The 26493-nt window shown below is 37.5% G+C and overlaps 1 protein-coding gene across 40 annotated transcripts in view; it reads left to right on the plus strand.

The window, feature by feature from the left end:
• LOC109680818 (EF-hand calcium-binding domain-containing protein 3-like) overlaps nucleotides 1–26493 on the plus strand; it is a 108879-nt gene that overhangs the window by 68716 nt on the left and 13670 nt on the right. For 36 of the 40 annotated variants that reach the window (XM_074045321.1, XM_074045326.1, XM_074045317.1 and 33 more), the window contains 4 exons: nucleotides 10795–10871; nucleotides 12738–12881; nucleotides 22464–22535; nucleotides 23618–23738. In XM_074045321.1, the coding sequence (XP_073901422.1) occupies nucleotides 10795–10871; nucleotides 12738–12881; nucleotides 22464–22535; nucleotides 23618–23738 (414 nt within the window). Of the gene's footprint in view, nucleotides 1–8227; nucleotides 8449–10794; nucleotides 10872–12737; nucleotides 12882–22450; nucleotides 22536–23617; nucleotides 23739–26493 lie in introns of those variants that run through there. The other 4 variants (XM_074045356.1, XM_074045348.1, XM_074045349.1 and 1 more) reach the window with 4 other exon arrangements.

Raw genomic sequence — 26493 nt, forward strand, 5'->3', positions numbered from 1 at the left:
TGACTCACATTAATTTCCTGTGCGTGTGTGTTACCTTCTAGGTTAATTCTTTTTGATCTCACCTTTTCTCTAGTTCCTGGTATCCTTTTCCTATTGGCCTCAGTTGCTTTTAAGGTATCTGCTTTAGTTTCTCTGCGTTAAGGGCAACAAATGCTAGCTAATTTTTTAGGTGTCTTACCTATCCTCACCCCAACCTTATATGCTCTTGCTTTTATCATGTGCTCAAAGTCCAATCCCCTTGTTGTGTTTGCCATGATCTAATGTCCGCACATGAGGGAGAACATACGATTTTTGGTCATTTGGGCCAGGCTAACCTCACTCAGAATGATGTTCTCCAATTCCATCCATTTACCAGCAAATGATAACATTTCGTTCTTCTTCATGGCTGCATAAAATTCCATTGTGTATAGATACCACATTTTCTTAATCCATTCGTCAGTGCTGGGGCATCTTGGCTGTTTCCGTAACTTGGCTATTGTGAATAGTGCTGCAATAAACATGGGTGTGCAGGTGCCTCTGGAGTAACCTGTGTCACAGTCTTTTGGGTATATCCCCAAGAATGGTATTGCTGGATCAAATGATAGATCAATGTTTAGCTTTTTAAGTAGCCTCCAAATTTTTTTCCAGAGTGGTTGTACTAGTCTACATTCCCACCAACAGTGTAAGAGGGTTCCTTTTTCCCCCGCATCCTCGTCAACACCTGTTGTTGGTGGTGTTGCTAATGATGGCTATTTTTAACAGGGGTGAGGTGGAATCTTAGTGTGGTTTAGATTTGCATTTCCTTTATTGCTAGAAATGGTGAGCATTTTTTCATGTGTTTTTTGGCCATTTGAATTTCTTCTTTTGAGAAAGTTCTGTTTAGTTCACTTGCCCATTTCTTTATTGGTTCATTAGTTTTGGGAGAATTTAGTTTTTTAAGTTCCCTATATATTCTGGTTATCAGTCCTTTGTGGACTGACCCACTCTGTGGGTGTTCTCTTCAGTTTAGAGACCATTTCTTTTGATGAACAGAAGCTTTTTAGTTTTATGAGGTCCCATTTATCTATGCTATCTCTTAGTTGCTGTGCTGCTGGGGTTTCGTTGAGAAAGTTCTTACCTATACCTACTAACTCCAGAGTAGTTCCTACTCTTTCCTGTATCAACTTTAGAGTTTGTGGTCTCATATTAAGATCTTTGATCCATTTTGAGTTAATATTGGTATAGGGTGATATACATGGATCTAGTTTCAGTTTTTTGCAGACTGCTAACCAGTTTTCCCAGCAGTTTTTGTTGAAGAGGCTGCTATTTCCCCATTGTATATTTTTAGCTCCTTTATCAAAGACAAGTTGGTTATAGTTGTGTGGCTTCATATCTGGGTCCTCTGTTCTGTTCCACTGGTCTTCATGTCTGTTTTTGTGCCAGTACCATGCTGTTTTTATCATTAATTCTTTGTAATATAGTTTGAAGTCAGTATCGTGATACCTCCAGCATTGTTCTTTTGACTGAGTATTGCCTTGGCTATTCGTGGCCTCTTGTGTTTCTATATAAATTTCACAGTAGATTTTCAATCTTTTTAATGAATGTCTTTGGAATTTTGATGGAAATTGCATTAAACGTATAGATTACTTTTGGGTGGAATTTTGATGGAAATTGCATTGAACATGTAGCTTACTTTTGGGAGTATAGACATTTTTACTATGTTGATTCTACCAATCCATGAGCATGGGAGATCTCTCCACTTTCTATAGTCTTCCTCAATCTCTTTCTTCAGAAGTTTATAGTTTTCCTTGTAGAGGTCATTCACAACTTTTGTTAGGTTTACACCTAGGTATTTGATTTTTTTTGAGGCTATTGTAAGTGGAATTGTTTTCATATATTCTTTTTCAGTTTGCTCATTGTTAGTGTATAGAAATGCTAATGATTTTTCTATGTTGATTTTATATCCTGCTACCTTCCTGTAGCTATTGATGTCTAGAAGCTTCTGAGTAGAGTTTTTTGGGTCTTTAAGGTATAGGATCATGTCATCTGCAAAGAGGGATATTTTAACAGTTTCTTTACCTATTTATATTCCTTTTATTCCTTCTTCTTGCCTAATTGCTCTGGCTAGGAATTCCAGTACTATGTTGCATAGGAGTGGAGATAGTGGGCATCCTTGTCTGGTTCCTGATTTTGGAGGGAATGGTTTCAGTTTTTCTCCATTAAGTATAATGCTGGCTGTAGGTTTGTCATATATGGCTTTTATAATGTTGAGGTACTTTCCTTCTATTCCTAGTTTTCTTAGACCTTTTATCATGAAATGGTGTTGGATCTTATCAAAGGCTTTTTCTGCATCTAGTGAGAGGATCAAGTGGTTTTTGTCTTTGCTTCTGTTAATGTGGTTTATTACGTTTATTGATTTTCGTATGTTGAACCACCCCTGCATCCCTGGGATGAAGCCTACTTGGTCGTGGTAAATAATCTTTTTGATGTGTTGTTGAATTCGGTTTGCCATTATTTTGTTGAGGATTTTTGCGTCAATGTTCATTATGGAGATTGGCCTATAGTTCTCTTTTTTGGAGGTGTCTTTGCCTAGTTTTGGGATAAGTGTAATACTGGCTTCATAAAAGGTGTTTGGCAGTTTTCCTTCCCTTTCTATTTCGTGGAACAATTTAAGGAGGGTTGGTATCAGTTCTTCTGATAGAATTCAGCAGAGAATCCATCAGGCCCTGGACTTTTCTTTTTGGGGAGACTCTTGATTGCTGCTTCAATTTCATTTTGTGTTATAGATCTATACAGGTGATTAATTTCCTCTTGGTTCAGTTTTGTTGTTTTTTTTTTTAATTACAAAATAACCTCTCAAACCAGAGAGATTATTTATTATCTTTTTTTTTTCCTTTTTCTTTTTTTTTTTTCATTTTTCTTTTATTATTCATATGTGCATACAAGGCTTGGGTCATTTCTCCCCCCTGCCCCCACCCCCTCCCTTATCACCCACTCCGCCCCCTCCCTCTCCCCCCCCAATACTCAGCAGAAACTATTTTGCCCTTATTTCTAATTTTGTTGTAGAGAGAGTATAAGCAATAATAGGAAGGAACAAGGGATTTTGCTGGTTGAGATAAGGATAGGTATACAGGGCATTGACTCACATTGATTTCCTGTGTGTGGGTGTTACCTTCTAGGTTAATTCTTTTTGATCTAACCTTTTCTCTAGTACCTGTTCCCCTTTTCCTATTGGCCTCAGTTGCTTTAAGGTATCTGCTTTAGTTTCTCTGCGTTAAGGGCAACAAATGCTAGCTAATTTTTTAGGTGTCTTACCTATCCTCACCCCTCCCTTGTGTGCTCTCGCTTTTAGCATGTGCTCATAGTCCAATCCCCTTGTTGTGTTTGCCCTTGATCTAATGTCCACATATGAGGGAGAACATACGATTTTTGGTCTTTTGGGCCAGGCTAACCTCACTCAGAATGATGTTCTCCAATTCCATCCATTTACCAGTGAATGATAACATTTCGTTCTTCTTCATGGCTGCATAAAATTCCATTGTCTATAGATACCACATTTTCTTAATCCACTCATCAGTGGTGGGGCATCTTGGCTGTTTCCATAACTTGGCTATTATGAATAGTGCCGCAATAAACATGGATGTGCAGGTGCCTCTGGAGTAACAGTCTTTTGGGTATATCCCCAAGAGTGGTATTGCTGGATCAAATGGTAGATTGATGTCCAGCTTTTTAAGTAGCCTCCAGATTTTTTTCCAGAGTGGTTGTACTAGTCTACATTCCCACCAACAGTGTAAGAGGGTTCCTTTTTCCACCGCATCCTCGCCAACACCTGTTGGTGGTGTTGCTGATGATGGCTATTCTAACAGGGGTGAGGTGGAATCTTAGTGTAGTTTTAATTTGCATTTCCTTTATTGCTAGAGATGGTGAGCATTTTTTCGTGTGTTTTCTGGCCATTTGAATTTCTTCTTTTGAGAAAGTTCTGTTTAGTTCACGTGCCCATTTCTTTATTGGGTCATTAGTTTTGGGAGAATTTAGTTTTTTAAGTTCCCTGTATATTCTGGTTATCAGTCCTTTGTCTGATGTATAGTTGGCAAATATTTTCTCCCACTCTGTGGGTGTTCTCTTCAGTTTAGAGACCATTTCTTTTGTTGTGCAGAAGCTTTTTAGTTTTATGAGGTCCCATTTATCTATGCTATCTCTTAGTTGCTGTGCTACTGGGGTTTCATTGAGAAAGTTCTTACCTATACCTACTAACTCCAGAGTATTTCCTACTCTTTCCTGTATTAACTTTAGAGTTTGGGGTCTGTTATTAAGATCCTTGATCCATTTTGAGTTAATCTTGGTATAGGGTGATATACATGGATCTAGTTTCAGTTTTTTGCAGACTGCTAACCAGTTTTCCCAGCAGGTTTGTTGAAGAGGCTGCTATTTCTCCATCGTATATTTTTAGCTCCTTTGTCAAAGATAAGTTGCTTATAGTTGTGTGGCTTCATATCTGGGTCCTCTGTTCTGTTCCACTGGTCTTCATGTCTGTTTTTGTGCCAGTTTGGTTCAGTTTTGGATGATCATATGTATCTAGAAATCTGTCCATTTCTTTAAGATTTTCATATTTATTTGAATATAGGTTCTCAAAGTAGTCTCTGATGATTTCCTAGACTTCCATGATGTTTGTTATCTCCCCTTTTGCATTCCTAATTCTACTAATTTGGGTTTTTCTCTCCTCATTTTACTCAGGTTTTCCAGGGGTCTATCGATCTTGTTTATTTTTTCAAAGAACCAACTTTTTGTTTCATTAATTCTTTGTATTTTTTTGGTTTCTATTTTGTTGATTTCAGCTCTTATTTTTATTATTTCTCTCCTTCTATTTGTTTGGGATTTGGTTGTTCTTGTTTTTCTAGGAACTTTTTAATTTCCTCTTTTATTGCATCGATGATCCATTCTTCATTAAGTAATGAGTTATTTAGTTTCCAGCTGTTTGCATGTTTTTTGTCTTTACTTTTGTTGTTGAGTTCTACTTTTACTGCATTGTGGTCAGATAGTATGCATGGTATTATTTCTATTTTCTTATATTTGCTGAGGCTTGCTTTGTGCCCTAGGATATGATCTATTTTGGAGAAGGTTCCGTGGGCTGCTGAGAAGAATGTATATTGTGTAGAGGTTGGATGAAATGTTCTGTAGACATCTACTAGGTCTACTTGATCTATTGCATATTTTAGATCTTGGATTTCTTTATTGATTCTTTGTTTGGATGACCTATCTATTGATGATAATGGAGTGTTAAAGTCTCCCACAACCACTGTGTTGGCGTTTATATATGCTTTTAGGTCTTTCAGGGTATGTTTGATGAAATTGGGTGCGTTGACGTTGGGTGCGTACAGATTGATGATTATTATTTCCTTTTGGTCTATTTCCCCTTTTATTAGTATGGAATGTCCTTCTTTATCTCGTTTGATCAATGTAGGTTTGAAGTCTACTTTGTCAGAGATAAGTATTGCTACTCCTGACTGTTTTTGGGGGCCATTGGCTTGGTAAATCTTCTTCCAGCCTTTCATCCTAAGCCTATGCTTATTTCTGTCAGTGAGATGGGTCTCCTGTAAGCAACAAATTGTTGGATCTTCCTTTTTAATCCATTTCATCAAGCGGTGCTTTTTGATGGGTAAATTAAGTCTGTTAACATTAAGTGTTAGTACTGATAGGTATGTGGTGATACCTGTCATTTAGTTGTCGTAGTTGTTTGAAAGTTTGATTGTGGACCTAATTTGAGGTTACTCTCTACTTTCTTGCTTTTTCTTTTCCTGTGGTTTGGTGCTGCCTGCCCTTTCATGGTTTTGTTGGGTTTCACTTTCTGTGTACAGAATCCCTTGAAGAATCTTTTGTAGTGGTGGCTTTGTGGTCACATATTGTTTTAGTTTCTGCTTATCATGGAAGACTTTTATTGCTCCATCTATTTTGAATGATAGTTTTGCTGGGTAGAGTATCCTAGGGTTGAAGTTATTTTCATTCAGTGCCCGGAAGATCTCACCCCATGCTCTTCTTGCTTTTAATGTTTCTGTTGAGAAGTCTGCTGTGATTTTGATGGGTTTACCTTTGTATGTTACTTGTTTTTTCTCTCTTACAGCCTTCAATATTCTTTCCCTAGTTTCTGAACTTGTTGTCTTAATGATGATATGTTGTGGGGTAGTTCTATTTTGATCTGCTCTGTTTGGTGTCCTGGAGGCCTCTTGCATCTGTATGGGAATATCTTTCTCTAGATTTGGGAAAGTTTCCGTTATTATTTTGTTGAATATATTACATGTTCCCTTCCCTTGCACCTCTTCTCCTTCTTCGATGCCCATGGTTCTCAAGTTTGGTCTTTTGATGGAGTCGGTGTGTTCTTGCATTTTCTTTTCACAGGTCTTGAGTTGTTTAATTAATAGTTCTTTGGTTTTTCCTTTAATTACCATTTCAAGTTCTGAGATTCTGTCTTCTGTTTGTTCTATTCTGCTGGATTGGCCCTCCGTTTGTTTTGCAGTTCTGTTTCGTTCTTTTTTCTGAGGTTTTCCATATCCTGAGTTGTTTCCTCTTTAATGTTGTCTATTTTTGTCCTGAGTTCATTTATCTGTTTATTCATCGTGTTCTCTGTTTCACTTTGGTGTTTATACAGTGCTTCTATGGTTTCCTTTATTTCTTCTTTTGCTGTTTCAAATTCTCTATTTTTGTTGTCTTGGAATTTCTTGAGTGTCTCCTGTACATTTTGGTTGACCCTATGCAGTATCATCTCTATAAAATTCTCATTGAGTACCTGTAGTATGTCTTCTTTTAAATTATTCTTGTGGGCTTCATTGGGTTATTTAGCATAGTTTATCTTCATTTTGTTGGAGTCTGGATCTGAGTATCTGTTTTCTTCATTCCCCTCTGGTTCCTGTACTAATTTTTTGCTGTGGGGAAACTTTTTTCCCTTTTTTTTTCTGTCTTCCCGTCATTGTCCTTGGTGTTGTTATTGTCCCTGTACTGTGTGCAAATAAGTATTTTCTAGCTTGTAATAATAACAATGGTAATATTTAGAATGGAAGGGTGAGAGGAGATGGAAAGCAAGAAGTTAAAGAAAAGGGAAAAACAAACAGACAGTTAGGAAAAAACAAACAAGGAATCAAACAAGAAAGTTTCAAAGGTATAAACAGGGAGTGTTAGTGTACTAATCGACAGAAAGCTGAACAGGCCTTAGAGAGACAGAGAGAGGATTAAAAATAAAAAATAAAAAGAATAAAGCTAAGAATAAAAATAAAAAATAAGTAAATGAAAGTAACATATATATAAAAATAAAATAAAACAAAATGAAAATAGAAAATAAAAAATTAAAAAATAAAATAATTAAAATAAAACCCTCCAAGTTCAAATGCAATGAAGTTTCAGTCTTAATAATTTTGGTGTCCGTCTCAGTCTCCAATCCTGGAGATGGTGCCTCAGATGTTGTTCTGTAGTTGTCTCATCAAAGGGGATGCATAAAGTAGAACAAAACTGCACAAAAAAACCCAAAAAAAACCCACAAAGTGTTCCAAGTTCAAATGCAATACAGTTTCAATAAGTTTTTCAGCATGCAGGTGTAGTTCGGTTGTTTTCTCATCAAAGGTAGGTAGAGAGAAAGAAAAAAAAAAAAGAGTCTGGAGACAGTTCTGTGAATAGTATCTGCGGCTGTGGCTTGCCTGCCCACTGCTGTCAGCCTGCTGGAGGTGTTATTCATGCAGATCTCAGGGTGAGCTTAGCACTCACCTGGCCCGCAGGCTTTGTTTACTCAGTGTTCTTCCTGTGCGCGAGCCTCTGCTACAAGCTTTCCCCTTTCCAAGCACACTGGGGGAGGTGACACTGCACCCACTTTCTCAGGCCTGCGTGTTTGTTTACAGTTCACATGGGAAGTGGGTCTTCCCCCCTCTCCTGTGGAGTTTTCCTCCCGCTGCCACTTTTACAAGCTTTCCCGCTCGTGATTACTGGGCGGTGCTGCTGCTCCTGCCAGCTGCCATGTTTGTTTACCGCTCACGTGGGAAGTGGGTCTTCCTTCCTTTCCTGTGGAGTTTTCCTCCCTCTGCCACTCTCACAAGCTTTCCCACTCCTAGTTGCTGGGTGCATGCCCGGCTCCCACCGGAGCCTCTCTGGCCCGCCCGGCTTGTTTATTTACAGTCCTGGGAAGGATTCATCTTCAGTGCTCAGTGCGCCCCACCCTCTTTCCTGCATCTTTATTGTTCTTATTGCTTATTACTCAGTTTCTCTTTTTTTCCCTGGGTGGAGGTCGGTCCGTCCAGAAGGCTATGCTGATCTGGCCCAGGGTGGTCTGTGGGACTACCGCGATACCAGTAAGCTCACCGTGGTGTCTTTCCAAGCCATATGGGCGCAAGCAACTGGTGGCCCCGGGGCCCTCCTGGTTTCTCCATTTAACGTGAAGTAGAGATGCTCTACACTGGCTGGAGGTGTGGAGTGATCAAAGTTTTGCCTATTCTCGGTGATTTTGCCTGCAAGGTGTGTCTCCAACATCTCTCCAAGATTTCACTATAGGAGGCATGCTTTCTGCTTCCCCTCTCTAGCTGCCATCTTGGAATCTCCTCATTGAAGTTTTAGGGAAAAGAAAAGCTTAATATTAACATTGACAGTAGTAAGGCATGGTTGATATTTTGCTGAATAAGAGTAAAGCTGTTCAATGATTAAGAAGAAGTTGAGGAGAATGCAAGGATAGAGGGTAGTGCAGTGATCTGTGTTTTTGGCACATCCAAAATTCTTAGTTATTACCTTTATGTTACTTTATGCTGTTGGCTTTTGTTACCCCTGGAGATTATAATAGTGACCAAAATATCTGTGCAGTTAAGACTTGCTTTTGACTACTGTTGTTGAAGCTGGTTTTTAAAAAATCAAATCATACCTTGTGAGCTTGCTATATCTGCTCTATTTCTAGTTAAAATGTAATAATGGTTATCTGTAAGAAAATAGAGAGCGGGGAAGGGTCTGTAGTTCAAATATAGCCAGCAAAATAAAATTTGCTAAATTAGCCATGAGTAGCCCTGGGCTAAAATTGGGAAAGGAGATTTGCCTGTGTTAACAGCAGCTTTTTCTTAGTCAGCTACCAACAAGTTCCAGTGAACACCACTAGGACTGAAAGTGAGAGCCTGAGATATTTTTTAATATATCATAAGGAGAAAAACCTCCTCTCTCACAATTGTCCATTTTTTTTACCACTTATAGAGAGGTTTTTTTGCAAGTGACACTGAATTTACCCCTACTAAAGAAAGAAACTTCAGACATTTTTTAAAGAAAGTAACTTCATCGGAACCAAACCCTTGCTTGGTATCACAGTTGCCTAACCCCACATTACAAGCTGCCTTTTGAAACAGTGAGTTCTTTGTCACTGAAGGTTGTCAAGCAAAGATTAATTAATACCACATGCTGAGTAAATTCCCACAGTAGAAGAGACTCTAGACTGGGTTCTTTCCAAATCTCTAAGTTCTACAATCATTTGAAACATTAAAAAATAGAAAGCTTTCTCCAGTGTTTGGTCCAATATAAGATTTGAAGTTGGGCCAGGACTATCTTTTTTTAATTTAATAATAAAAACTTTATACTGCCTAACCTTCTACTTCTGCTTCTTAAGAATATCCTATTTCTGTATCTGCTTCATCTTTACATCATGCAAAAGAAATCTATTTATATCTGGAAGTGAAACAGATATAAAATAACCTATCTGCGTAAAGGTAAACCTGAGTCTTCAGAAGTCTGAGTGATAAAGAGACAAAAGAATAAATCATTGTCAGCAAAAGCTGAAAAAACAAAACAAGTTAGATAAAATTCCATGTCAGAAAGTTGAGAAGAGTACATTTAAGAAGTGTATCACTTCCTTTTCCCCCAAGTCCCTCTTTGAAAATGAGTTGAATCTAATAGGTACTATAGACAATACAAAATTAATAAACCATAATTTTATTGTTTACAATGTTGATTATGTCCTTTAGCTTCAGGTTTTTAACTGCTTCTTATAAAACCACAAAAACCAAGAGATTTCATTTTTTTTAAAACTTTAGTCCTAACAGTATCAAAACTAAAAAAATTTAAATAAGTTCATGAAATTATTTAAATTACTTTACTATTAAATTACCTTTAATTAAATGTAATTAAATTTCATTTAGCATATTCTAAGCAAACCCAGTTTTATATATTTCTATGTTCCTAAATATATTATTTTAGGTTCATACAAATATCTCCTAAGTATTAATATTTTCCCTCATTTTTCCAGATTTTACTTTCTGAGAAAATCAAAGGTTACCCAGAGTTCCAAACTTTCCAGAAGTGCTCTCTGTCTTTGTCTCTTTTTCTTGATCTCTCTCATATGTGTTAAAAATCACAATTTGGCAATTAAAATTGTAAAATAATCATGAATACAAAGCTTTGCCTACAAGGATTTCATCACAACATTATTTACACTAGTTAAAATTTGAAACAACATATTTCTAACCACAGGAATAGCTTAAGGCTTACAGCCTTGACCTTTGGAGTTAGGCAACCTAGGTTTGAATCTTAGGTCCCCACTTATTTGTGTGACTTGGGAAAAGTTATTTAATCCCTCCGAAATTCAGTTTCATGTTTTATAAAATTGGAGAGATCATATTTTTAAGGGCATTAATACAATTGGCAAGCATAGGGCAGAGGTGGACCTCAGAGACCAGTATTTTCTCTGTCCATCATGCAGCTTTTGACATGTGACACTAGCAGGTCTGCTTAGGTAATGTGACTGAATATATTGTGATACTTATAGATGAGTGGAACTAACATTCACTGGTTTCACATATGCATTAAATCTAAATTTTTAATGCCTTTTCTCAGGGGTAAAGATCCACCAGGATATCTTCAATACCAATCACAACATAAAGAAAAGAAGTTGAGTCTTTCACAAATGGAAGGTATTAAGAATCATCCTAAAAATTAAAGCATAAACAACAGTCCCTTGACATATCTTATCCTTTCTTCTCTAATACAGATACAGGATTTCAAGGAGTGTCTATACTACCCTATCATTTAAGAGGAGGAAAAAGTGGGGATACCATTTGTAGGCTTGAAGGGGGATTGCTTTCAAGTTGGTACCTCCCTAGAATTTAGACAGTCCTGGTTAAATATTTTTATTCAAAGAAGAACTTATGGGTATGCAAAAGAACAAATGCAAGATCACAAGTAATTAGATAGTATAAACATAAGAATCATCTCAGGATTTCTCAGAGAAAAATGATAATGACACAGTGAGCTACACTGGTTATAGTTCGTTCATTCAAACAATAGGCATCTGTTTAAAGCCAACAATGTACCAGAATGACAAACACAACAAAACAAGTCAGACATTGCCCCTACCCTGCCTGGAAGTCTAGCAGGGAAGAGACAGTAAGCCATGAAATTGTGGAATGAATCATTTACGTTACAATATGACACAAGTTGTAATAGAAGTATACATAGGAGCATAAAAGAAACTGTGCTAACTTGGCCTTATGAATCAAGAATCAGAAGGCTGAATCATGAGTAGGAGAGCTGGGGATGTAGTTCACTATAAAGTGCCGGAGCAGCATACATGGGACACTGGGATTTGATCCCTTTCACTGCCAAACAAACAAACAAACCAATGTACCCAGTTTCATTTAATCAGCATGATGTTTCCGTGGCTCATCTTTTTGTAGCATATACCAGAGCTTCAGTTCTTCTGGCCAAATAATATTCCATTGCATGAGTGATGAGAATTAAGTTGGGCAAAGAACACAAAGCAGAGTGTTCCAGAAAGAACAGAATCTACAATGCCCAGAAAAAGGGAAGACATTATGTACTAGAAAAGCTAAAAAAAAATCAAGTATGGCTGTATTTGGATTTTAAAGGTGCTACTGCTTCACCTCTCCAATTTTGGAACCAATTGAAACATTGCTTTCAGAAACAGAGAATAAAAAAAATCACTGTTATTGTTGGAAAAGCTAGTTTGGAAAACACAAAGAATAGTCAAGATCATATTTGCATATTTTAATGTTTAATTATAAAACTGAGATAAATGCCTTAATAATAATATGGTTTGTGGTTTCGTACACTTTGGACCTCACTGAGCTATACCTTGAGCCTTTAGGGATTTGTTTTCATCAGTTATGATAGGTAACATGCAGACACAAAATTGACCATCTTGAAGGAATTCTTTCATACTCTCAGAACTCTAGAAACAGAAGGTATACCATGTCATCCAGAGCTACATGAAGTAGTACTAGGGTTGATCAGGACGTGACCAGGACTTAAGACCAGGATGGCATTGGACTTGAGATCCTCCTGCCTCAACTTCCCAAGTGCTGGCATTATAGATGTATACTACCACACCTGGCTCCACACTTGGTTTTTTGCCAATTAGTTTACTCCATTTGTTTCTCCAGGAAGGACAATGTTCTATATTAGAAATACTTTTCTTGCTGGGCACCAGTGGCTCATGCCTATAATCCTAGCTACTCAGGAGGCAAAGATCAGGAGGATCGTGGTTCAAAGCCAGCTCAAGCAAATAGTTCATAAGACCCTATCTCGAAAAAAAAAAAACCAACACAAAAAAGGGCTGGCAGAGTGGCTTAAGTGATAGAGTGCCTGCCTGGCAAACATGAGACCCTGAGTTCAAACTCCAAAACCATCACACAAAAAAAACTTTTCTCTCAACATTTTCTCAGAACATGATCTTCCATCAGCTCTATTGTCTATCCTGGCCACATTGTCCTATATATTTCTTTTTGAATAACTGTCCTAACATAATTCCATTTTTCCAGCCTTTAATGATGCCTACAACTTCTTCAACAAGGATAAAACTGGCTGTATTGATTTGCATGGATTGATGTGCACTGTGGCTAAGTTGGGAATGACTCTATCCAAATATGACATCTATAATGAATTAAAATGTGCTGATCTTGACCGTGAGTATTTTGGCTCTTCATTATTTTCTCATAAAAGATTTTTGGTTTTTTTTGGTTTTTTTGGTTTTTTTTTTTTCCTTTTTCTTTTATTATTCATATGTGCATACAAGGCTTGGTTCATTTCACCCCCCTGCCCCCACCCCCTCCCTTACCACCCACTCCGCCCCCTCCCTCTCCCCCCCCAATACCCAGCAGAAACTATTTTGCCCTTATTTCTAATTTTGTTGTAGAGAGAGTATAAGCAATAATAGGAAGGAACAAGGGTTTTTGCTGGTTGAGATAAGGATAGGTATACAGGGCATTGACTCACATTGATTTCCTGTGTGTGGGTGTTACCTTCTAGGTTAATTCTCATAAAAGACTTTTGTGAATACCTATTTTACTCTCCTGGACTGTATAAAATGGAGAAATAACCCTCCCTTCATTACTAAAAGCATACTTGGTAAACAAAAGTAAGGGTCCCCCCCACCATTTGCAGTTTCTTTCTTTTTTTTTTTTTTGCGTTACTGGGGCTTGAATGCAGGGCCTACACTTTGAGCCACTCCACCAGCCCTTTTATGTGATGGGGTTTTTTTTCTTTCAGATAGGGTCTTGCAAACTATTTGCCCAGACCAGCTTCGAACCATGATCTTTCTGATCTCTGCCTCCTTAGTAGCTAGGATTACAGGTGTGAGCCTCTGGTGTCTGGCATTGCAGTTTCATTGTCCAGAGTTTCAATTACCCATGGTGAACTGCAGTCCAAAAATATTAATATTTATCTCGACTCTTTCAAGAGAAAGAGACCACATTCACTTAAACTATTACAGTTTATTGTTATAATCATTCTATTTTACTGTTTGTTATTGCTGATAATCTCTATGACTAATTTATATATTAAGTTTTATCACAGGTATGTATGTATAGGAAAAAAGTATATATATATATACACATATATATATATAGTACTGAACACTATATATAGAACATATATATAGAACTATATATAGAACACTATACATATATATATATACATATACATATATATATATATATATGTATAGTGTTCAGTACTATGAGGTCTTAGGCACCCACTGGGAATCTTGAATGTATCTTCTGTGGTTAAGGGAGACTGCTGTCCAAGTGTATGTTTCTCTTTAAGAATATCAGTGAGGGATGTGTACAAGTTATGAAATCAAACTAATGCTATGAAATGGACTGTTCTTTGAAAAATCCTGTGTGGAAGCTAAGAGTGACTGTCTACTGATGGAGTGGCTCAAGAGGTAGAGCTCCTGCCTAGCAAGCGAAAGGCCCTAAGTTCAACCCCTAGTATTGCCAAAAAAAAAAAAAAGAGAGAAAGAATAAAATGTAAGAGTGACTGTCAGAGGATTCCAAGATGGCAGCTAGAGGGAGGAAGCAGAAAGCATGCCTCCTAAAGTAAAATCTTGGAGACATGCTAGAGATACACCTTACAGGAAAAACCACCAAGAAGAGGCAAAACTTTGACTCCTCCACACCTCCAGCCTGCACATAGCATCTCCACTTCACGTTAAACAGAGAAACCAGGAGGGCTCCCTTGCCGCCACCAGATGGCAGCACCCAGACGGCTTGGGAAGACGCAGACCACAAGGTGAGCTAAGTGGGACGCAATACTCCCACAGACAACCCTGGGCCAGATCAGCATAGCCCCCTGGACAGACCGACCCCCACCCAGGAAAAAAAGAGAAAAAAAAAACTGAATAATAAGCAAGAACAACAAAAAAGTAATGTAGCAAAGAGGGCAGGGAGTCCTGAGCGCCGAAGAGCGGGGAAGGGGATATCCCTCACAACAAGCCAGCTGGAGAAGGCAGGAGCCGCAGCACGCCCAGCAACCAGGAGAAGGAAAGCTTGTAAAAGTGGTGGTAGGAGGAGAACTCCACAGGAGAGGGGAGAAGAACCACTTCCCACATGAACTGTAAATACACACGCCGGCCTGAGAAAGCGAGTGCAGTGTCACCTCCCCCAGTGTGCTTGGCAAGGGGAAAGCTTGTAGCAGTGGTGGTCACGCCCAGGAGAACTCTAAGTAAACAAAGCCTGAAGGGCCAGGTGAGTGTTAAGTTCACTCCTGAGATCTGCATAAATAAAGCCTCCAGCAACAGCAGGCTGACAGCAGCAGGCAGGTGAGCCACAGCCTCAGATAGCCATTCACAGAACTGTCTCCAGACTCTTCTTTTCCCTTTCTTCCTCTGATGAGACAACAACTGAACTACACCTGCATGCTGAAAAACTTACTGAAACTGTATTACATTTGAACTTGGGACACTTTGTGGTATTTTTTGTTTTGTTTTTGGTTTGGTTTGGTTTTTTTCCCCTTTGATGAGACAACGACAGAACTACTTCTGAGACACCATCTCCAGGATTGGAGACTGAGGGGCTAACACCAAACTTTATTTGCATTTGAACTTGGAGATTTTTTTATTTTTTTATTTTTTATTTATTTATTTTTTTTTTCTCTCAATCCTCTCTCTGTCTCTCTAATGCCTGCTCAGCTTACTGTTGATTAGTACACTATCTCTCCCTGTTTATATCTTTGAAACTTTTGTTTGTTTGTTTGTTTTGGGTTTTTTTGTTTATTTGCTCATTTCTTTTTTCCTCTTTCTTTAACTTCCTTGCTTTCCCTCTCCTCTCACTCTTCCATTCTAAATATCACCATTGTTATTATTACAAGCTAGAAAATACTTATTTGCACATAGTACAGGGACAATAACAACACCAAGGGCAATGACAGGAAGACAAAAAAACAGGGAAACCAGTTTCCCCACAGCAAAAAAATTAGTACAGGAACCAGAGGGAAATGAAAAAAACAGATACTCAGATCCAGACTCCAACAAAATGAAGATAAACTATGCCAAATAACCCAATGAAGCCCACAAGAACAATCTAAAAGAAGAAATACTACAGGTAATCAATGAGAATTTTATAGAGATGATACTGGATATGGTCAGCCAAAATGTACAGGAGACACTAAAGAAATTCCAAGACAACAAAAATAGAGAATTTGAAAAAAAACAAGAAGAAATAAAAGAAACCATAGAAGCACTGTATAAACATGAAAGTGAAACAAAGAACATGATTAATAAAGAGATAAATGAACTCAGGACAAAAATAGACAACATTAAAGAGGAAACAACTCAGGATATGGAAAACCTCAGAAAAAAGAACGAAACAGAATTGCAAAACAAAACAGAGGGCCAATCCAGCAGAACAGAATAAACAGAAGACAGAATCTCAGAACTCGAAAATGAAATGGTAATTAAAAGAAAAACCAAAGAACTATTAGTTAAGCAACTCAAGGCGTGTGAAAAGAAAATGCAAGAACTCACCGACTCCATCAAAAGACCAAACTTGAGAATCATGGGTATCGAAGGAGAAGAGGTGCAAGCAAAGGGAATGCGTAATATATTCAACAAAATAATAACAGAAAATTTCCCAAATCTAGAGAAATATATTCCCATACAGATGCAAGAGGCCTCCAGAACACCAAACAGACCAGACCAAAATAGATATACCCCACGGCATATTATCATGAAAACAACAAATACAGAGACCCGTGAAAGAATATTGAAGGCTGTAAGAGAGAAGAAACAAATAACATACAAAGGTAAACCCATCAAAATCACAGCAGACTTCTCAACAGAAACATTAACAGCAAGAAGAACTTCAGGTGAGCTCTTTCGGGGGACTGAATGAAAATAACTTCAACCCCAGGATACTCTACCCAGCAAAACTATCATTCAAAATAGATGGAGCAATAAAAGTCTTCCATGATAAGCAGAAACTAAAACAATATGTGGCCACAAAGCCACCACTACAAAAGATTCTTCAAGGGATTCTGCACGCAGAAAGTGAAACCCAACAAAACCATGAAAGGGCAGGCAGCACCAAACCACAGGAGAAGAAAAAGCAAGAAAGTAGAGAATAACCTCAACTTAGGTACACATAATCAAACCTTCAAACAACTAGGACAACTAAATGACAAGAATCACCACATGCCTATCAGTACTAACACTTAATATTAATGGACTTAATTCCACAATCAAAAGGCACTGTTTGACAAACTGGATTAAAAAGGAAAATCCAACAATTTGTTGCTTACAAGAGACCCATCTCACTGACAGAAATAAGCATAGGCTTAGGATGAAAGGCTGGAAGAAGATTTACCAAACCAATGGCCCCCAAAAACAGGCAGGAGTAGCAATACTTATCTCTGACAAAGTAGACTTCAAACCTACATTGATCGAACAAGATAAAGAAGACATTCCATACTAACAAAAGGGGAAATAGACCAAAAGGAAATAACAGTTATCAACCAATATGCACCCAATGTCAACGCATCCAATTTCATCAAACATACCCTGAAGGACCTAAAAGCATATATTAACTCAAACACAGTGGTTGTGGAAGACTTTAACACCCCATTATCATCAATAGATAGGTCATCCACACAAAAAATCAATAAAGAAATCCTAGATCTAAAATATACAATAGATCAAATGGACCTAGTTTATGTCTACAGAACATTTCATCCAACTTCTACACAATATACATTCTTCTCAGCAGCCCATGGAACCTTCTCCAAAATAGATCATATACTAGGACACAAAGCAAGCCTCAGCAAATATAAGAAAACAGAAATTATACCATGAATTCTATCTGATCACAATGCAATAAAACTAGAACTCAACAAAAGTAAAGACAAAAAACATGCAAACAGCTGGAAACTGAATAACTCATTGCTTAATGAACATTGGGTCATTGATGAAATAAAAGAGGAAATTTAAAAGTTCCTGGAAGACAATGAAAATGAAAACACAACCTACCACAACCTATGGGACACAGCAAAGGCAGTCCTGAGAGGAAAGTATATAGCCATGAGTGCATATATTAAAAAGACTGAAAGATCCCAAATCAATGACCTAATGATACATCTCAAACTCCTAGAAAAACAAGAACAACCAAATCCCAAAACAAATAGGAGAGAAATAATAAAAACAAGAACAGAAATCAATGAAATAGAAACCAAAAAAAAAAAAAATACAAAGAGTTAATGAAACAAAAAGTTGGTTCTTTGAAAAAATAAACAAGATCGACAGACCTTTGGCAAACCTGACTAAAATGAGGAGAGAAAAAAACCCAACTTAGTAGAATCAGGAATTCAAAAGGGGAGATAACAACAAACACCATGGAAATCCAGGAAATCATCAGAAAATCTTCAGAGACTACTTCGAGAACCTATATTCAAATAAATTCGAAAATCTTAAAGAAATGGACAGATTTCTAGATACAGATGATCATCCAAAACTGAACCAAGAGGAAATTAATCACCTGAATAGATCTATAACACAAAATGAAATTGAAGCAGCAATCAAGAGTCTCCCCAAAAAGAAAAGTCCAGTACCTGATGGATTCTCTGCTGAATTCTATCGACCTTTAAAGAAGAACTGATACCAACCCTCCTTAAACTGTTCCACGAAATAGAAAGGGAAGGAAAACTGCCAAACACCTTTTATGAAGCCAGTATTACACTTATCCCAAAACCAGGCAAAGACACCTCCAAAAAGGAGAACTATAGGTCAATCTCCTTAATGAACATTGATGCAAAAATCCTCAACAAAATAATGGCAAACCGAATTCAACAACACATCAAGAAGATCATTCACCACGACCAAGTAGGCTTCATCCCAGGAATGTATGGGTGCTTCATCATATGAAAATCAATAAATGTAATAAACCACATTAACAGAAGCAAAGACAAAAGCCACTTGATCATCTCAATAGATGCAGAAAAAGCCATTGATAAGATCCAACACCATTTCATGATAAAAGCTCTAAGAAAACTAGGAATAGAAGGAAAGTACCTCAGCATTATAAAAGCTAATATGACAAACCTACATCCAGCATTATACTTAACGGAGAAAAACTGAAACCATTCCCTCTAAAATCAGGAACCAGACAAGGATGCCCACTATCTCCACTCCTATGCAACATAGTACTGGAATTCCTAGCCAGAGCAATTAGGCAAGAAGAAGGAATAAAAGGAATACAAATAGGTAAAGAAACTGTCAAAATATCCCTATTTGCAGATGATATGATCCTATACCTTAAAGACCCAAAAAACTCTACTCAAAAGCTCTTAGACACCATCAATAGCTATAGCAAGGTAGCAGGATATAAAATCAGCATACAAAAATCATTAGCATTTCTATACACTAATAATGAACAAACTGAAAAAGAATATATGAAAACAATTCCATTTATAATAGCCTCAAAAAAAATCAAATACCTAGGTGTAAACCTAACAAAGGATGTGACTGACCTCTACAACGAAAACTATAAACTTCTGAAAAAGAGATTGAGGAAGACTATAGAAAGTGGAGAGATCTCCCATACTCATGGATTGGTAGAATCAACATAGTGAAAATGTCGATACTCCCAAAATTAATCTACATGTTTAATGCAATTCCCATCAAAATTCCAATGACATTCATTAAAGAGATTGAAAAATCTATCGTTAAATTTATATGGAAACTAAAGAGGCCACGAATAGCCAAGGCAATACTCAGTCAAAAGAACAATGCTGGAGGTATCACGATACCCAACTTCAAACTATATTACAAAGCAATAACAATAAAAACAACATGGCACTGGCACAAAAACAGACATGAAGGCCAGTGGAACAGAATAGAGGACCCAGATATGAAGCCACACAACTATAACCAACTTGTCTTTGACAAAGGTGCTAAAAATATATGATGGAGGAAAGATAGCCTCTTCAACAAAAACTGCTGGGAAAACTGGTTAGCAGTCTGCAAAAAACTGAAACTAGATCCATGTATATCACTCTGTATACCAATATTGACTCAAAATGGATCAAGGAACTTAATATCAGACCACAAACTCTAAAGTTGGTACAGGAAAGAGTAGGAAATACTCTGGAATTAAGAACTTTCTCAATGGAACCCCAGCAGCACAGCAACTAAGACACAGCATAGATAAATGGGACTTCATAAAACTAAAAAGCTTCTGCTCAACAAAAGAAATGGTCTCTAAACTGAAGAGACCACCCACAGAGTGGGAGTAAATATTTGCCAGCTACACATCAGACAAAGGACTAATAACCAGAATATATATGGAACTTAAAAACTAAATTCCCCCAAAATAAATGAACCAAAAAAGAAATTGGCAAGTGATCTAAACAGAACTTTCTCAAAAGAAGAAATTCAAATGGCCAAAAAACACATGAAAAAATGCTCACCATCTCTAGCAATAAAGGAAATGCAAATTAAAACCACACTAAGATTCCACCTCACCCCTGTTAGAATAGCCATCATCAGCAACACCACCAACAACAGGTGTTTGTGAGGATGTGGAGAAAAAGGAACCCTCTTACACTGTTGATGGGAATGTAAACTAGTACTCTGGAAAAAAATTTGGAGGCTTCTTAAAAAGCTAAACATAGATCTACCATTTGATCCAGCAATACCACTCTTGGGGATATACCCAAAAGACTGTGACACAGGTTACTTCAGAGGCACCTGCACACCCATGTTTATTGCGGCACCATTCACAATAGCCAAGTTATGGAAACAGCCAAGATGCCCCACTACTGACGAATGGATCAAGAAAATGTGGTATTTATACACAATGGAATTCTATGCAGCTATGAAGAAGAACGAAATGTTATCATTTGCTGGTAAATGTATGGAATTGGAGAATATCATTCTGAGTGAGGTTAGCCTGGCCCAAAAGACCAAAAATCGTATGTTCTCCCTCAGATGTGGACATTAGATCAAGGGCAAACACAACAAGGGGATTGGACTTTGAGCACATGATAAAAGCAAGAGCACACAAGGGAGGGGTGAGGATAGGTAAGACACCTAAAAAATTAGCTAGCATTTGTTACCCTTAACACAGAGAAACTAAAGCAGATACCTTAAAAGCAACTGAGGCCAATAGGAAAAGGGGACCAGGAACTAGAGAAAAGGTTAGTTCAAAAAGAATTAACCTAGAAGATAACACACACGCACAGGAAATTAATGTGAGTCAACTCCCTGTATAGCTATCCTTATCTCAACCAGCAAAAACCCTTGTTCCTTCCTATTATTGCTTATACTCTCTCTACAACAAAATTAGAAATAAGGGCAAAATAGTTTCTGCTGGGTATTGAGGGGGTGGGGAGAGAGGGAGGGGGCGGGTGGGTGGTAAGGGAGGGGGTGGGGGCAGGGGGGAGAAATGACCCAAGCCTTGTATGCACATATGAATAATAAAAGAAAAAAAAAATTAACTTAGAAGGTAACACACATGCACAGGAAATCAATGTGAGTCAACTCCCTGTATAGCTATCCTTATCTCAACCAGCAAAAACCCTTGTTCCTTCCTATTATTGCTTATACTCTCTCTTCAACAAAATTAGAGATAAGGGCAAAATGTTTCTGCCGGGTAGTGAGGGGGTCGGGGGGAAGAGGGAGGGGCCGGGGGGTGGGAGAAGGAGGGGGTGGGGCAGGGGGGAGAAATGACCCAAACATTGTATGCACATATGAATAAAATAAAAATTAAAATAAATAAATAAATATAAATAAAGATACAAAAAAAAAAAAGAGTGACTATGTCCTTTAAATATCAAATTCAGGTACCTGTCAAGATGTTCATTTTAGAGGAGGCCCTGAAATAACAGATTCAAAGATATAAACAATTTCAGAAAATGACACATTGCCAAGCCCTTCATTTTCATTTGGATCATACCAGTATAAATCTTCCTTGCATCATGAGGACCCACCAGCCAGAGAATTTTTGTTAATATTTTTCAGCATTCAGCTCATGTTTTATTGAATGTACTGATGTAATGATAAGCAGTCCAAGCTGACGTGTGTGGCAAATAGATTCAGCACATTATGTCCTCTCAGCTCCTCAGCCAGCTACTCGGGCCCATTCAATAAGCACCAGTTCCACGTACATTTCAATTCACCAATTAATGTATTATTTTTTCCAACTAACTATGCACGTTTTTTATTATTTTATGGAAACACACACATACAGACACCTCTAATAGCACTCTCTATCCTTTAATTTTTAGAGGAAGTGGGGTTCAGTTTGGATATGTTCTAATAGGAATAACAGATGTGAATGTGCAGTGGGAAAGCTGAGTGGATTCCTCGTAAAAATGGCAGATCTCTGGAAAAGGAGTGGATGGACAGGACTGCAGTGGCTAGGAATCCCTGGCTGAATGTTTTTACCCCACCATTGCTTCTGTGGGATGAGGGAGACTAGTGTAAGTGCTAAGATCACTTCAAGAAGACTCATGCTAGCACTCAGGAGGTTGGGACAGAGGAATGCAAGTTCAAGGCCAGCTTGGGCTACATGGTAGAACATTGTCTTAAAAAAGGAGGAGAAGAAATAGCAGGAGGAGGAAGAGAAGACAGTGGCCAGTGCTTACCTGAGCCATCTCTCCAGCCCTAAATGCTCTGATTTTAAGTATTAAGTGGTCCAGGGTGCTTTAACTTTTATACTTAATATACCTAGTAATTAAAATATACCTTATCCTTGTTCTCACTTAGATTTCTATTGCAGGAGATGGGAAAGTGAACTTCTCAGACTTTATAAAGGTACTAACAGATAAGGACCGCTTCCTTAGGGCTGTGGGTGAGTAGAGATGTCACTGGATAGAAGGCAGTTGGGTAGCTACCACCATGAGTAAACATTTACTTAGGTCTCCAACCAGGAGACAAATCAAGAAGGTATAGTCTGGGATGTGATTTATTTTTGCTTCTCTTAAACAATATTTGTTAAGCAAACTGATGGAATTTTAGAATTATAACTTAAATATAACAAGCGGATACTGGTGCTATCTCCTCTAGGAGACACTGCACATTTGTCTCTAGTGAGACACTAAGAAAAGACAGATGTAGAAAAAAAATTTTTTCTCCTTTCATAGTGCTTTAATTCCTTATCAAGTGTACTATTTTCAAAGTCATTACTCTTACAAAAGGAAAAAAAAACATTTCTTTAGGAAAAGGAAAAAGCTCTCCTCCATACAGATTTGGGGCATAGATAATTTATTGTTCTTGAAATACCTTCCTCGCAGTAATGAAGCCTCTAACTCAGGGTAAGGAATGGAGACTCTGCTGGAGGTTAGAGAAATGTTCCCACATAAGGCTGTACATGTTATGTAGGTACACTTGAAATGCTGTTATTGGTACCCTCACAGTTTGTTTATGAGTTTAACAGGCTTGCCTTGGAAAATGTAACCACTATTCATATTGCATCTAATAGGATAAATACATTACAAATCACAAATCCTTGTTACAGTTTTGAACACACACCCATTCCTAAGCTATGAAGTGTAATGAGATGAAGAAAAATTACTGCCTAAAAATACTATGGTAGTAATGAAAGTTTCCCTGCAAACCAGAGATTATCAATTCCTTTGCATAGAAGAAAAAGACAATAGTCCTTAACAAATAATTTATGCTTATGTCTAAAGTATTACTGTATTTACTTAGTCATTAAAATACAAGTATTTTATATTCAGTTATTATTCTGTCTACTCAATAATCAAAATGACATTTCTACCAAATTGAACAGATTTTCAATGTTTTACTATATCTCTAGTCACTGACTTTATATTATTATTATAAATACTCAGTAAAAAGACTATTATTTCTTTTTCAATAGATGGTTTGCTCAGAAGGCATTTTGAAATCTATCTCTTGTTCCCTCTATAGTTCCAGAAAAGAAAACCTGTTTAGATTTTGCTGGAAACCCAGGGATCCTATTATTTGAAATCCTATCAAAGCTTGTAGAGACTTCAGCCCTCCCCAGAAAGACTATAATGGAGATAGTAAGGTAAGTGGCAAGAAAATAGACAAAAGCAGCTTTCTGAAGATATTTCACTAACTTCTTACTCCACAGAGTTTGGCCCAAAACATCGACAGTATCTGGGCAATGTGCTACAACATTCCTGCCTGACTCTGAAATTGCAAGCCTGACCTCAGACTATCTCAAGGTCTCACTGTAGGCAAAAAGTTTCAGCCATACCTACCCCGGGCCACAGAATCCCAGCAGAATAAGACTTCCAGGGATGATTTCAAGTGGGCTTAAAAATCCAGGGTGGGATACAAGACACTCCATACCTACTAAAGCCACCAGGGACCCAACAGGTCTTCTGACAGGTAATGAGGTACAGCAAGTTCAGACCTCCCAAGGCAGTTTTTGGACTGAACACTAAAGAATGAAGAAACATTCACACCTGCAAGTATATGAATTTATTCCAGTAAACACTATTAAAAATAAACCCTCAATCTGCTTTTGTCACTGCATTATAGAAATTAAATGTAATCATTATTGATCTTTTCAGTTCATACTTCTTCAAAGCATTCTGGTATCCCACTTAGACTAAAAATGCGGAATACCACCGACAGAGTAAAAATATTCTAATGCTTCTCAGTAGATGGTCCCTTTATATTATCCTGTCCATCCATCAGTGGGAACAAAGGATGCACAAAATTCTACATTTCGTTTAATTCCAGTTCAAAGTCACTTATTAAATGCCTGCTGTCAGTGCTCAAATTTAGTACTTTGCTTAACTTCTTGGTCTGTGTCCTTATATACAAAATGGAGATAATAATAATACCTCCCTTAAAGGGTAGTTGTGGCAATGATACATGAGGTGCTTAACTCATTATAAGAGCTCAACAAATGTTACCTATTATAATGTGGAAATGATTAGAATAAGCACAGAACAGACATATTAACTAATTTAATCCTCACCTCCCTAATGAGTATATACTATCACTCTACTTTTACAAATGAAAAAAACTGAAGTATAGATCAGTTAAACAACTTGTCCAAGAGTCACTGTTTCTTAGGTTTTATCACAGTCTGATTCCAGAATCCATTCTCTTATCTACTTCCCTTTCACACCTAGTAATTATACAGGAAATGTTAGTTGATATTGCTGTCTTCATTAAAATGTTATCATGATTGTTACTTATTTGGTTATCTTATGAGGTGGTTATTTATCAGATCATCTCATTATTGTGTAATTCCTAAGACCCAAGGGGAGCCAGAAAGGACACTTTAATTAGACATCACCAACATGGATTATAGCTGAAGAACATGGATGTATACTACACTAGAACACTCACTCGAAACCAAAGCCAACACAGAATATCCAAATGACACCACAGGACATCTCACCAACAGAAACGTTTTTACTACAAAGCCACCCTGTAAAACTGGTAGAGTCAAGTACCCTGCCAGATCCACAAATGCCAACATAGGGACACAAGCAGCCTGAAAAACATAAGGTAACATAACACCACCAAAGGAACACAATAACACCCTAGCAATAGACCTCAAAGAAAAGAAAATCAATGAATTGCCTGACAAAGAATTCAAAGAATGAATTTAAGGAAACTCAATAAGATATAAGAGAATATAGATAGGCAGTTCAACAAAATTAGGAAAATAAGTCATGATATAAATGAGAAATTCAATAGTGATAGAGGTCGTTAAAAAAAGCCAATCAGAAATCACGGTGCAAAAAAACTCAATAAATGGAATAAAAATACAGTTGAGTACTTCAGCAAAATTGATGCGGGAAAGAACTTCTGAACTATAAGACAGATCTTCTGCAATGATCTTGTCATATTTTTAAAAGAAAAAAATTGAAGTTGGGCACAGTTGTTCACACCTTTAATCTCAGCTATTCAGAAAGTGGAGATTGGGAGGATGGCAGTTCAAGGCCAGCCTGAGCAAAAAATTAGCAAGATCCCACTTCAATCTATAAGCCAAGCATGGTGACATGTGCCTGTGATCCCAGCTGTATGGGAGACCAGATGTAGGAAAATCATGATCTAAAGCTGGCCTTAGGCAAAAATGTAAGACCCTACCTGAAAAATAACTGAAGTAGAAAAGAGCTGAGGCATGGCCCAAGTGGTGAAGCACCTGCCTCACAAGCACAAGGCCCGAGTTTAAACCCCAGTACTACAAAAGAAAAGGAAAAGGAAAAAAATTGAAAAGAACTTCAGGATTTGTGGGATTATTAAGCAAGAAAAATTTTGCTTTCCAGAAGAAGAAGACGGCTGGTGGAGTGGTTGAAGTGGTAAGAGCACCTACCTAGTAAGCATGAGGTCCTGAGTTCAAACCCCAGTGCCTCCAAAAACAAAATAAAACACACAGAAGAAGAAGAAGACAAAAGCATAGAAAACTAATTCCAACAAATTAATTGCTGAAAACTTTCCAAACTTTGGGAACTATGTGGACATCCAGATCTAAGAAGCTTAAAAGGCTTCTAATAGATTCAACCAAAAGAGATCCTCCCCAAGGCATATTAGAGTCAAACTGTCAAAAGTATAAAACAAAGAGAAGATTCTAAAAACAGCTAAGTTACATATAAGGAAATGCCTATTAGATTAACAGCAGACTTCTCTACAGAAATTTTATAGCCCATGAGAGAATAGAATGATTTATTCCAAATGCTGAAAGAAAATAATCAGTAACCAAGAACACTACAGTCAGCAAAGCTTCCTTAAGAAATAACTTCCCCAGACAAAAACTGATGGAAGGAATCACCAGAGACCAACCCTACAAGAAATGC

This window comes from Castor canadensis, chromosome 11 (genome assembly GCF_047511655.1).
Source record: "Castor canadensis chromosome 11, mCasCan1.hap1v2, whole genome shotgun sequence".
Taxonomy (NCBI): Eukaryota; Metazoa; Chordata; class Mammalia; order Rodentia; family Castoridae; genus Castor; species Castor canadensis.